This window comes from Palaemon carinicauda, chromosome 31, assembly GCF_036898095.1.
Source record: "Palaemon carinicauda isolate YSFRI2023 chromosome 31, ASM3689809v2, whole genome shotgun sequence".
NCBI classification, from domain to species: domain Eukaryota; kingdom Metazoa; phylum Arthropoda; class Malacostraca; order Decapoda; family Palaemonidae; genus Palaemon; species Palaemon carinicauda.
The window spans coordinates 53,712,568-53,727,567 of record NC_090755.1 but is presented as its reverse complement, the minus strand read 5'-3'; the positions used below and the strand labels follow the sequence as shown (position 1 = coordinate 53,727,567).

Sequence of the window (15,000 nt, the reverse complement as noted above, 5' to 3'; positions counted from 1 at the left end):
AAAAAAAAAAAAAAAAAAAAAAAACGCTCTCCAATTACGCAATAGCAGAAAATAACTGATCTCTGGTTCCAGCTCCACTAATCACCAACTCAACTCGTACCATACCTGTATTGCCCTTCACAGACAAACTTCCCCTAGACGACCCCTCGAAGTCCCGACAGTACTGAAATGTCCGTCCAAACAATTCTACGAAGGGCAGGTCTTCGTAAGCTTTCGCCACGCCCTCCCACACACGCAAACATACACAGGACCTCCTCTCGTATACACTCTTCCCCATATACACCCAAGTCCTGCCGAGGGACCCACACTGCCTACACTATCATTACTCTCTTCTTGACCAAATTATTTCGGGCGATCGATGTTTAGCCTGAATTTTGTTATTGTTGACAGTATATTGTAACTTTATGTATATATATATATATATATATATATATATATATATATATATATATACAGTATATATATATATACTGTATATATACACATACATACATAAGATATATATATATATATATATATATATATATATATATATATATATATAGTACATATATATATACAGTATATATATACAGTATATATATATATATATATATATATATATATGTGTGTGTGTGTGTGTGTGTGTGTGCCCATAGTTTCCTTAACAAGACATTCATTCCTACGAATCTAAAGAAGCTGAGAAAATATAAGAATTCCTATAGGAAACATTGACGCCACTAAAGCAATCACTTTCAATTAATATATATATATATATAGAGAGAGAGAGAGAGAGAGAGAGAGAGAGAGAGAGAGAGAGAGAGAGAGAGAGAGAGAGAGAGAGAGAGAGAGAGAATTCCGATTTGCTACTATATACGACCGACCCAAATTTTTAAATTGGTACCTAGAGGTAATATCCTTCTGCAATGCAATTCCTTCCCAACATCATTATAACAACGTCTTTATTATGACGGCCATTTGTCACGGGTCGCTGACTCGGTGGTTTTCATCAGCCAATGAATAATCGATAGAATTATTAGTGGGGTTCGCATTATGAAGAATTTATTGGATCTCACATTACATTTAAAGGATAATAAATTGAAAAGTACTTTGACATTCGATTGGCTGTTGATTTTACACCGTCGTTCAATTAGTTCATTATGTTGCATTATATTTTTTATAATTCTGGCCATCCTTCATATTCAGATCTTCACGGACAGTTCCATCCTGTTCGTAATCTTAGGTATGCAGTTAATTCTATTAGTCAGGCCTTCTCCATCATGAGACTCAATACTACACAGTATTCTAGAAGTTTTATTCCAGCTGCGACCAAGTTGTGGAATGATCTTCCTAATCGGGTAGTTGAATCGGTAGACCTTCAAAAGTTCAAAGTTGCAGCAAATGTTTTTATGTTGAACAGGCTGACATCAGTCTTTTTATAGTTTATATATGACATATTTGTTTAAATGTTAATGTTTTTAAAGTATTTTATTTTAATTGTTCATCACTTCTTATATCGTTTATTTATTTCCTTTCCTCTCTGGGTTATTTTCCCTGTTGGAGCCCTTGGGCTTATAGAATCTTGCTTTTCCAACTAGGGTCGTAGCTTGGCTAATAATAATAATAATAATAATAATAATAATAATATAACTAAAGCGCAAGTGTCTGGTATAGGCTATACTGTATATATAACACATCACAATTATTATCATCAACCGTTACTAGTTCACTTCAGAACAAAGGCCACAGACATGTCCTTCCACTTCCGTCATATATATATATATATATATATATATATATATATATATATATATATATATATACAGTATATATATATATATATATATATATATATATATATATATATATACAGTATATATATATATATATATATATATATATATATATATATATATACACAGTATATATATAAAGTATATATATATATATATATATATATATATATATATATATACACATATACATATATATGTATAGAATTACATATATACACATACATATATATACATATATATATATGTGTATATATATACAGTATATATTATATATATATATATATATATATATATATATATATATATATATATACACATACATAAATATATATATATATATATATATATATATATATATATATATATATTTATATATATATCCGGTCACGCTGAGCAGCATTATCAGAAGTATTACTCAGTCTCCCCCGTCACTCGTATTGGGAGAGAGGGAGTACTCATAACCCGGTGAGAAATGGAAACCCCATGAGGTACGTACACGTGTAAACCACAACTGCCATGTTGTAGTTATGAAAGGGGGGAGGAAATAGGAAGGCTTGAATCTATGTGTGCGTATGTATGCACATCTATCTAAATAGTTAGCAGTCATTTTTGACGGGTCGCGTACATTAGTTATGTGATATTACTATTGTCCATTTCTTTTAGCGATGCATATTTGCACCGACTCGCGGCGGTACCCTTTTAGCTCGGAAAAGTTTCCTGATCGCTGATTGGTTAGAATTATCTTGTCCAACCAATCAGCGATCCGGAAACTTTTCCGAGCTAAAAGGGCACCGCTGCGAGTCAGTGCAAATATGCATCGCTAAAAGAAATGGACTATAGTTTCAAGGCAAGTGCCAAGTTTGGGCTTAAGTAGTAATATCAAAATGCACAAAAGCACGATTTCAGTATCTGGAATTCATGACGATGGTATGTAAAAAGGTAGTAATTCTGATAATACGAATGTAATAATAAAAGAAAAAAGACTAGTACGTTCGTAAATAAAGATAATTGAAGGTTAAAAAAACATGCACATGATATCCTGCTAGTATTTCGTGCAAATACGCTAATTACATGGAGTGACAGTAATGGACACAAGCACATCCAAAGGCTAAAATACGCCCTTTATGATTTTCCATCTACAATAAACTGTCTTAAACGTAGTCCTAAAAGAACGTATAAATATAGTGAGTGACAGTAATGGACACAAGCACATCCAAAGGCTAAACTAGGCCCTTTATGATTTTCCATCTACAATAAAATGTCTTCAAAATAGTCCTAAAAGAACGTATAAATATAGAGACACATTACAAGCAAACGATAAGTATTCATGTTAGCGGGACATTACTCCGAACATTTGCGTACGATAGTTTACTGAACTTGTGAATGCGAAATTTCCCTCGAGAACCATTTCGCACGAATCGATGAAGTTGTTCACAGATAGGAAATTGGGACAGGAACGTTTTTCTTTTACTAGACAGAGCAGTAATTAATACACGCTTGAGAGAATTGGTTTTATTTTTATTAATGCAAAGTAATCAAAAGAATAATCTATCTGCTTTAGCATTTCTATTCCCAAGGGTTATAAGCGACCCTTTGAATTCCTCCCAGTGTGAAATGATGCTTTGAATTCAACTCGAGCCGAAAGGGTTCGTCTTTGAAATGGATGTGTAGGAAAACCCTGCAGCATTGGCAGTAAAGGATTAAAGGTCGCTCATGAATGGCAGACGCAAGGGACAGTGATATTGTCCTGGCAGGACAATGGCCTAGAGACTGACCATCTGATCAGCGCATAAGCCTCCTTTCCATTCAAGCTAGGATCAGGGAGGGCCAGGCAATGGTTAACTGATTATTTAGTAGGTAGACCTATCATCATCATTATCTCTAACGCATATTGACACAAAGGACCTCTTCCATAGACTGACTAAATCCATATTTCATTGGCTAGATTCATCAAAGGATAACGAGTTCCTTGTGATGCGCAGTGCCAATCTAAGGCAAGTGACCCCTGCCGGTTCATAATAATTCTAGTAAGATCATCCGCCAGGCATCGAGAGTAGAAACCGAAGAGACTTCTTGTCTATCGTCTTAAACCCAATCCGTCACCCTACTGCCAGTGACTTCATGGAGATTTAAGGGGGCCATTTCCTCCACACCCAAAGTTCTCGTTACTCAACCAGGTTGCTCATCCGCTTATATAACCATTAGCAAATATGGATTCCTAAGATATACCTATAGGCTCCCCCAAAACCCCCATCCTCAGCACACAACGATGGTGAGGTTGCAGACACTTCCAGAAACTATCGAATATGAGCGTGACTCGAAACCAAGTCCAGCATATCACCAGGTAGGGGTGTTTCCAGTAGACTACCACAACCCTACAGAAATGAAAGAGGTTGGACAGCTAAAAGTGTAGAAAGTTAAAAATGTAGAAAGCTAAAAATGTGTAGAAAGCTAAAAATGTAGAAAGCTAAAAATGTGTAGAAAGCTAAAAATGTAGAAAGCTAAAAATGTGTGCAGGTAAGTAACTGAAGAGACATTGCAAATACCCTTTAGTAGTGCTATGCAGTGCACAGAGAAGAAAGGTGGGGATCCACGAGCTAGATTTTGAAATGCTAAGGAATCCAGGCAGTTCTATTTTCTTAGAATCAAAAATTAAAATACACGAAAGAACGAGATGAATATCAGAATTGAAATAATCCAGACAGTTTTAATTCTTAAAATCAAAAATTAAAATACACGAAAGGACGAAATGAATATCTGAATTGAAATAATCCAGGTAGTTTTAATTCTTAAAATAAAAAAAGATTAAAATACACGAAAGAACGAAATGAATATCTGAATTGAAATAATCCAGACAGTTTTAACTCTTAAAATCAAAAACTAAAATACACGAAAGAACGAAATGAATATCAGAATTGAAATAATCCAGGTAGTTTTAATTCTTAAAATAAAAAAAGATTAAAATACACGAAAGAACGAAATGAATATCTGAATTGAAATAATCCAGACAGTTTTAACTCTTAAAATCAAAAACTAAAATACACGAAAGAACGAAATGAATATCAGAATTGAAATAATCCAGGTAGTTTTAATTCTTAAAATAAAAAAAGATTAAAATACACGAAAGAACGAAATGAATATCTGAATTGAAATAATCCAGACAGTTTTAACTCTTAAAATCAAAAACTAAAATACACGAAAGAACGAAATGAATATCAGAATTGAAATAATCCAGGTAGTTTTAATTCTTAAAATAAAAAAAGATTAAAATACACGAAAGAACGAAATGAATATCTAAATTGAAATAATCCAGACAGTTTTAACTCTTAAAATCAAAAACTAAAATACACGAAAGAACGAAATGAATATCAGAATTGAAATAATCCAGGTAGTTTTAATTCTTAAAATAAAAAAAGATTAAAATACACGAAAGAACGAAATGAATATCTGAATTGAAATAATCCAGACAGTTTTAACTCTTAAAATCAAAAACTAAAATACACGAAAGAACGAAATGAATATCAGAATTGAAATAATCCAGGTAGTTTTAATTCTTAAAATAAAAAAAGATTAAAATACACGAAAGAACGAAATGAATATCTGAATTGAAATAATCCAGACAGTTTTAACTCTTAAAATCAAAAACTAAAATACACGAAAGAACGAAATGAATATCAGAATTGAAATAATCCAGGTAGTTTTAATTCTTAAAATAAAAAAAGATTAAAATACACGAAAGAACGAAATGAATATCTGAATTGAAATAATCCAGACAGTTTTAACTCTTAAAATCAAAAACTAAAATACACGAAAGAACGAAATGAATATCAGAATTGAAATAATCCAGGTAGTTTTAATTCTTAAAATAAAAAAAGATTAAAATACACGAAAGAACGAAATGAATATCAGAATTGAAATAATCCAGGTAGTTTTAATTCTTAAAATAAAAAAAGATTAAAATACACGAAAGAACGAAATGAATATCAGAATTGAAATAATCCAGACAGTTTTAACTCTTAAAATCAAAAACTAAAATACACGAAAGAACGAAATGAATATCTGAATTGAAATAATCCAGGTAGTTTTAATTCTTAAAATAAAAAAAGATTAAAATACACGAAAGAACGAAATGAATATCAGAATTGAAATAATCCAGACAGTTTTAACTCTTAAAATCAAAAACTAAAATACACGAAAGAACGAAATGAATATCAGAATTGAAATAATCCAGACAGTTTTAACTCTTAAAATCAAAAACTAAAATACACGAAAGAACGAAATGAATATCAGAATTGAAATAATCCAGGTAGTTTTAATTCTTAAAATAAAAAAAGATTAAAATACACGAAAGAACGAAATGAATATCTGAATTGAAATAATCCAGACAGTTTTAACTCTTAAAATCAAAAACTAAAATACACGAAAGAACGAAATGAATATCAGAATTGAAATAATCCAGGTAGTTTTAATTCTTAAAATAAAAAAAGATTAAAATACACGAAAGAACGAAATGAATATCTGAATTGAAATAATCCAGACAGTTTTAACTCTTAAAATCAAAAACTAAAATACACGAAAGAACGAAATGAATATCAGAATTGAAATAATCCAGACAGTTTTAACTCTTAAAATCAAAAACTAAAATACACGAAAGAACGAAATGAATATCAGAATTGAAATAATCCAGGTAGTTTTAATTCTTAAAATAAAAAAAGATTAAAATACACGAAAGAACGAAATGAATATCTGAATTGAAATAATCCAGACAGTTTTAACTCTTAAAATCAAAAACTAAAATACACGAAAGAACGAAATGAATATCAGAATTGAAATAATCCAGGTAGTTTTAATTCTTAAAATAAAAAAAGATTAAAATACACGAAAGAACGAAATGAATATCTGAATTGAAATAATCCAGACAGTTTTAACTCTTAAAATCAAAAACTAAAATACACGAAAGAACGAAATGAATATCTGAATTGAAATAATCCAGACAGTTTTAACTCTTAAAATCAAAAACTAAAATACACGAAAGAACGAAATGAATATCAGAATTGAAATAATCCAGGTAGTTTTAATTCTTAAAATAAAAAAAGATTAAAATACACGAAAGAACGAAATGAATATCAGAATTGAAGTAATCCAGACAGTTTTAACTCTTAAAATCAAAAACTAAAATACACGAAAGAACGAAATGAATATCAGAATTGAAATAATCCAGGTAGTTTTAATTCTTAAAATAAAAAAAGATTAAAATACACGAAAGAACGAAATGAATATCTGAATTGAAATAATCCAGACAGTTTTAACTCTTAAAATCAAAAACTAAAATACACGAAAGAACGAAATGAATATCAGAATTGAAATAATCCAGGTAGTTTTAATTCTTAAAATAAAAAAAGATTAAAATACACGAAAGAACGAAATGAATATCTGAATTGAAATAATCCAGACAGTTTTAACTCTTAAAATCAAAAACTAAAATACACGAAAGAACGAAATGAATATCAGAATTGAAATAATCCAGGTAGTTTTAATTCTTAAAATAAAAAAAGATTAAAATACACGAAAGAACGAAATGAATATCTGAATTGAAATAATCCAGACAGTTTTAACTCTTAAAATCAAAAACTAAAATACACGAAAGAACGAAATGAATATCTGAATTGAAATAATCCAGGTAGTTTTAATTCTTAAAATAAAAAAAGATTAAAATACACGAAAGAACGAAATGAATATCAGAATTGAAGTAATCCAGACAGTTTTAATTCTTAAAATCATAAATTAAAATACATAAAGGAACGAGATGAATTTCAGAATTGAAGAAAAAATCCAGAATTGAAAGGAAAAACATTGCTAAAGAGGGAAAGAAATCCTATAGATCAGAGCCAATCAAGCATAGGAGGAGGAAATTAAACGCAAGAAAAGTAATGATAGTCGAAGAAAGAGAGAAGAGCAGACCCATCTGCAATCTCTCGAGAAATATTTACCACTTCGATTTCCATTTTAGACTAATAATTGAAATTCAACATTCATAAGTACATTCAAATTCAATAGACCACAGACCATTCACTTCCGCAGAGCACACTAGCAACTCTGTGGCGCCACAAGGCCACAGCATCGTGTGGCGGGGACGTGGTCTCCCATAGGTTTCCATTGTTTTAAAAGCAACGCCACGCCTGTGGCGGGGATGAGCGACAGAGAGCCACAGTCGCTAGTTTGCGCGGCAGAACTTGAAAACAATGGAAACCTATGGGAGACCACATCCCCGCCACACGATGCTGTGGTTTTGTGGCGCCACAGAGTCGCTAGTGTGCTCCCGGCCTTAGACGTTGGCACACTTATCATTATGCATTTGACTGTACAGCTGGCTTCATTAATTCCGGTACACTTCATGGTAAGCTTCTGACACTGAACATTGTAGCAGGTAACGTTGTGTTTAGCAAAAGATAAACCGATGACAACGCTGACAGTAAAACAATGTAGCTGAGCTTGTAAACACGTGATCAACAGCATTTTTATTGATTTCACGAAATGCTGTTATTATTATTATTACTAGCTAGACTACAACCCTAGTTGGAAAAGCAGGATGCTATAAGCCCAGCGGCTCCAACAGGCAAAATAGCCCAGTGAGGAAAGGAAGAAAGAAAAAATATTTTAAGAAGAGTAACAACATTAAAATAGATATCTCCTATATAAACAATCAAAACTTTAACAAAACAAGAGGAAGAGAAATAAGATAAAAAAGTGTTCCCAAGTGTACCCTCAAGCAAGAGAATTCAAAACCAAGACAGTGGAAGACCATGGTACAGAGGCTATGGCACTACCCAAGACTATAGAACAATGGTTTGATTTTGGAGTGTCCTCCTAGAAGAGCTGCTGACCATAGCTAAAGAGTCTCTTCTACCCTTACCAAGAGGAAAGTAGCCACTGAACAATTACAGTGCAGTAGTCAACCCCTTGGATGAAAAAGAATTGTTTGGTAATCTCAAGTGTTGACAGGTGTATGAGGATAGAGGAGAATATGTAAAGAATAGACCAGACTATTCTCTGTGTGTGTAGGCAAGGGGAAAATGAACCGTAACCAGAGAGAAGGATCCAGCGTAGTACTGTCTGGCCAGTTAAAAGACCCTATTACTCTCTAGCGGTAGTATCTCAACGGGTGGCTGGTGCCCTGGCCAACCTACTACCTACCAAACAACAATGTTTTCTATACAGTATTTCGTAAAATTACAAAGTAATCTCGTGTTTACAAGCTCTGCGGCTTTATTTACAAGCAGAGTTGCCAACAGTTTCTCTTATGCTAAAGACAGCGTTACCTGCTTGAATGTACGGTTGGCTTCATTAATTTCGGTACACTTCACAGGCAGCTAAGGAGACGTCAGTGTGCAGGAATCAATGCAGCCAACTGTACATCTGTCAGAAATCTCTTTAGCTCTCCATAAAGTGTACCGGAATTAATGACACCAGCTGTATCTACGGGATAATCGAGAAATTCAAATATTATTATTATTATTATCATTATTATTATTACTAGCCAAGCTACAACCATAGTTGGAAAAGCAAGATGCTATAAGCCCAAGGGCTCCAACAGGGAAAAATAGCCCGGTGAGGAAAGGAAATAAGGAAATAAATAAATGATGAGAATAAATTAACAGTATATCATTCTAAACACAGTAACAGCGTCAACAGATATGTCCTATATAAACTATAAACAACGTCAAAAACAGATATGTCATATATAAACTATAAAAAGACTCATGTCAGCCTGGTCAACATAAAAGCATTTGCTCCAACTTTGAACTTTTGAAGTTCTATTGATTCAACTACCCGATTAGGAAGATCATTCCACAACTTGGTAACAGCTGGAATAAAACTTCTAGAATACTGTGTAGTATTGAACCTTTTGATTAGCTCTTGGCTACTTTGAAGTATTTTTTTAAATATCTGATCCTCGTTAACTACCTTAAATATCAGAAATTTCATTTGCCTTAATTAATGTAAATAAATAATATATACAAACACCTTAAAACTATCCTATCACATTTATGTTCATTAACCAAAATCACACATAAAAAAGACAACCTCAAATCAATCAATCACGCATAAAAGAAATTTTTCTTTTTAATGAATCTCGAAAACAATTAGCTTACCTTATTGTTACTGCTATACACGAAGGCATCCCAAACTTGTACAACAAGACCTTGAGTTTTGAGCGTTGACATGGGACAAAACCAGCTGATGTACAACTGCTGAACGTGGATGACGGTAGGTAGTCGGATGGTCTTTGGAACTGGTTTTTCTGAGTTACAGCGCCATCTAACTGTGGATGAAATCAGACTGTAGGTAATCAAGGTCTTTTGAATTTGTTTTGTTCTATAGGTTACAGAACCATCTGACGAGATGAAACCAGACTGTAGCTAAAAAGTCTTTTGAATTTGTTTTCTTCTATGGTTTACAAAACCATCTGACTGACGATGAAACCAGACTGTAGCTGAAAAGTCTTTTGAATTTGTTTTCTTCTATGGTTTACAAAACCATCTGACTGACGATGAAACCAGACTGTAGCTGAAAAGTCTTTTGAATTTGTTTTCTTCTATGGTTTACAAAACCATCTGACTGACGATGAAACCAGACTGTAGCTGAAAAGTCTTTTGAATTTGTTTTCTTCTATGGTTTACAAAACCATCTGACTGACGATGAAACCAGACTGTAGCCGAAGAGTCTTTTGAATTTGTTTTTCTATAGGTTACAAAACCATCTGACTGTGGATGAAACCAGACTGTAATTGAAAAGTCTTTTGAATTTTTGTTCTATGGGTTACAGAACCATCTGACTGTGGATGAAACCAGAATGTATCTGAAAAATCTTTTGAATTTGTTTTTCTATAGGTTACAGAACCATCTGACTGGATGCAAACAGGCTGACAGATGACCCCGTGAATCAGCTCCTGGTATATGATGAGTTCATCCGATGACAATGTCCTCTGAATCTTTTCCTTTTGGATTAAAACTTCATACGATAACGCCGGATGCAAGATGATCAGTTGGTTCCTTTCAATACGATTTATAAGTCCAGCTGATTAACGGTCGACGTAGACAGCCAATTAGCCCTCATATCGATTCCTCGACAGTCACGTGTCCACTCGACGTCGACCATAGAATTAAGACTGGCAGGTGACGTCGACAACGCTGCGCTTTTATTGACACGATGAGCCGGGCCATCAAGCGACCTCTGTCACTCAATCCGTCCAAGGATTCTAAAGTCAATATTGGAGACATGAGTGACAGATTGCTGCAACGGGATGGTTTTGACACCATGAGGGAGTTGGGACCAAGGAGGGCATTCAGAGCTGAGTAGGGGTAACTCCACCTCTGAACCAGAAAGTTAAAAGAAACTAGAAGGAAACGGATGACGTAAATGGCTAAATAAAAAGGTAGTTGTAGGAAAGGATAAAGATAACGTAAAAGGCTATAAAATGGTAAAGCTAAGGACCGGAGGGACACTTCAAAGATCCTACACGCTTACAGTGCGCCCATAAACTTTTTATAATTCATATAGGAAATATCTATTTTAATCTTGTTACTGTTCTTAAAATATTTTATTTTTCCTTGTTTCCTTTCCTAACTGGGCTATTTTTCCTGTTGGGGCCCCTGGGCTTATAGCATCCTGCTTTTCCAACTAGGGTTATAGCTTCGCAAGTAATAATAATAATAATAATAATAATAATAATAATAATAATAATAACAATAATAATAATACCAATAAAAATAATAACAAAAATGATAATAATAAAAATAATAATAATAATAATAATAATAATAATAATAATAATAATAATAAGGTTCACTGAATGCACTAACCCCCCAAACAAAAGGATTGCTCTAAGAGCAAGGGATTTCCTCTACTGACACTTTCTTACTTTCCCTAAAAAACATTAATTCTACAGAAAAGATGGAATTTAGAACATATGGTTCGCCGACAAGCAAGCCCGGGGAAGTTAAAATAATGTAAATTAGAAGGAAATAAAGTGGGTGCAAGCAAGATCAAAGGGAACGTTACAAGGACTGCAGTCTATCCTGTGACATTGGTGTCATTGCCCGTCTGTTGAGAAATTAATTCTATTATGTATATCACGAAGTATAAAAAAAATTAAATTTTAATTAAATTATTTGTTAAGTAAATATACTTCTTTTCTTAAAATATTCTAACGAAGTGCCAGTTCCATTTTATCGAATTTAAGTGTTCTTATTTCAATTTCCTTTTGTTTATATATAAACAACAAATGCTTTCCAGGCACTGTGAGATATCAAGCAACTATGATAGCATATTAATGCTTTTATAATAACTATAAAAGATGAAAAGTTTGCTATGATAATGTCATGCAATTTCAAATTATGACTTATTTAAATTATCTATAATGAACGGCAATATGTATATTTTTCAATGAAATTCCAAATATGTCTATACTACATGCATGTACAACCTTTTAACATACACACGCACACACATACACAGAAGACTAAAAAGGACTTTCGGAAAACAGGAGAGAGAGAGAGAGAGAGAGAGAGAGAGAGAGAGAGAGAGAGAGAGAGAGAGAGAGAGAGAGAGAGATTCTTAGGGAAAGGAAGGAAATGGAAGGCAGGTAAAGAAAGTCGTTGATATGATTTCTTATAGCAAACCTGGAGAGAGAGAGAGAGAGAGAGAGAGAGAGAGAGAGAGAGAGAGAGAGAGAGAGAGAGATTCTTAGGGAAAGGAAGGAAATGGAAGGCAGGTAAAGAAAGTCGTTGATATGATTTCTTATAGCAAACCTGGAGAGAGAGAGAGAGAGAGAGAGAGAGAGAGAGAGAGAGAGAGAGAGAGAGAGAGGCAGAAGTTTGAAGAAAATTGTGACAAAATAACTAATTATAAGACGTAATTTCCGTACATAAAACATCAAGTTAAAATGAATAAAAAAATATCAATGAATTGAGACAAGATACGTAAAGGGTTTTCAATCTTTTCCAATTTAATAAGATCACGTGAAAACTAATAAACCGAACTGTAATAATGATAATTTGCGAAAACAGTTATCGGGTGGTCTGCTCCGAATGATTAAGTGGATAATGATGAAGATGTAAACTAGAAAATTCATGACCGATGTTGGCAGGGTATTTTACACTAAAAGGAAGCAGGCAACAAATCAATATGTTCCAGAGATTTCATCAAAATTCGTGCGTCTGTTCTGAAAATATTTCTAGCGTAATTCCTTTACTATCATTTAAAATTCCCTTACAATCTCTAATTGTCATTTGTAGTTATGTCATGGTAGTAAGATAAATCAAACAGCTAACTGAAAGTGCTATAGTCTTGCACATAACTGCAGATATACTGGTTCTCTCTCTCTCTCTCTCTCTCTCTCTCTCTCTCTCTCTCTCTCTCTCATCCGGAACCCCACTCTTTAATCCTCCAGGGGTTCACGTTCCCCAAACCGAGAATCTATAGGATAGGAGATGGATAAGGAAAAGTTGCGGAAACTAGTGAAGGAAGCTGGGCGTCGATCGGAGGTAGGCTCGACCTTGAGTTCGTCCTTTCCCTTAACTTTCATTTGCATCGCCAACTTTGGAGACAATGGCTTGACAGTTGAGACATTGCCCCACCGGAGCTTCCTGTAGAGGGCCCTGCAGAGGGAGACTGCCAGCACGAGTAAGAAGACGACCACTTCGATGAGAGAAATGAGACTGCAGCCGAGGAACAGACCCATCTGTCCGCCCTGTTTGCCTGTGGCAGGAGGAAGGGAATGAAGGACTGAATGATTCTGAATCATATCTAAATGACTTGAATGATTATGCATCATATCTGAATGACTTGAATGATTATGAATCATATCTGAATGACTTGAACGATTATGAATCATATCTGAATGACTTGAATGATTATGAATCATATCTGAATGACTTAAATGATTATGAATCATATCTGAATGACTTGAATGATTCTGAATCATATCTGAATGACTGAATGATTATGAATCATATCTGAATGACTGAATGATTCTGAATCATATCTGAATGACTTGAATGATTATGAATCATATCTGAATGACTTGAATGATTATGAATCATATCTGAATGACTTGAATGATTATGAGTCATATCTGAATGACTGAATGATTATGAATCATATCTGAATGACCTGAATGATTATGAATCAAATATGAATGACTTGAATGATTATGAATCATATCTGAATGACTGAATGATTATGAATCATATCTGAATGACTTGAATGATTATGAATCATATCTGAATGATTATGAATCATATCTGAATGACTTGAATGATTATGAATCATATCTCAATGACTGAATGATTATGAATCATATCTGAATGACTGAATGATCATGAATCATATCTGAATGACTTGAATGATTATGAATCATATCTGAATGACTGAATGATTATGAATCATATCTGAATTACTGAATGATTATGAATCATATCTGAATGACTTGAATGATTATGAATCATATCTGAATGACTTGAATGATTATGAGTCATATCTGAATGACTGAATGATTATGAATCATATCTGAATGACCTGAATGATTATGAATGAAATATGAATGACTTGAATGATTATGAATCATATCTGAATGACTGAATGATTATGAATCATATCTGAATGACTTGAATGATTATGAATCATATCTGAATGATTATGAATCATATCTGAATGACTTGAATGATTATGAATCATATCTGAATGACTGAATGATTATGAATCATATCAGAATGACTTAAATGATTATGAATCATATCTGAATGACTGAATGATTCTGAATCATATCTGAATGACTGAATGATTCTGAATCATATCTGAATAACTGAATGATTATGAATCATATCTGAATGATTTGAATGATTATGAATCATATCTGAATAGGGGTATGAATCATATCTGAATGACTTGAATGATTATGAATCATATCTGAATGACTTGAATGATTACGAATCATATCTGAATGACTTGAATGATTACGAATCATATCTGAATGACTGAATGATTACGAATCATATCTCAATGACTGAATGATTACGAATCATATCTCAATGACTGAATGATTACGAATCATATCTCAATGACTGAATGATTACGAATCATATCTCAATGACTGAATGATTACGAATCATATCTGAATGACTGAATGATTCTGAATCATATCTGAATGACTGAATGATTCTGA

The 15,000-nt window shown here is 33.1% G+C and overlaps 2 protein-coding genes across 2 annotated transcripts in view; both read right to left on the bottom strand.

Moving 5' to 3' along the window:
- LOC137624749 (sodium channel protein Nach-like) overlaps positions 1-10,162 on the bottom strand; it is a 56,968-nt gene extending 46,806 nt beyond the window's left edge. The window contains exon 1 of the mRNA XM_068355699.1: positions 9,929-10,162. Coding sequence (XP_068211800.1) covers positions 9,929-10,000 — 72 coding nt within the window. The 5' untranslated portion in view covers positions 10,001-10,162. The remainder of the gene's footprint in view (positions 1-9,928) is intronic.
- Positions 10,163-13,203: 3,041 nt separating this feature from the next.
- LOC137624980 (amiloride-sensitive sodium channel subunit gamma-like) overlaps positions 13,204-15,000 on the bottom strand; it is a 26,202-nt gene continuing 24,405 nt past the window's right edge. The window contains exon 7 of the mRNA XM_068355917.1: positions 13,204-13,535. Within this exon, the coding sequence (XP_068212018.1) occupies positions 13,216-13,535 (320 nt within the window). The 3' untranslated portion in view covers positions 13,204-13,215. The remainder of the gene's footprint in view (positions 13,536-15,000) is intronic.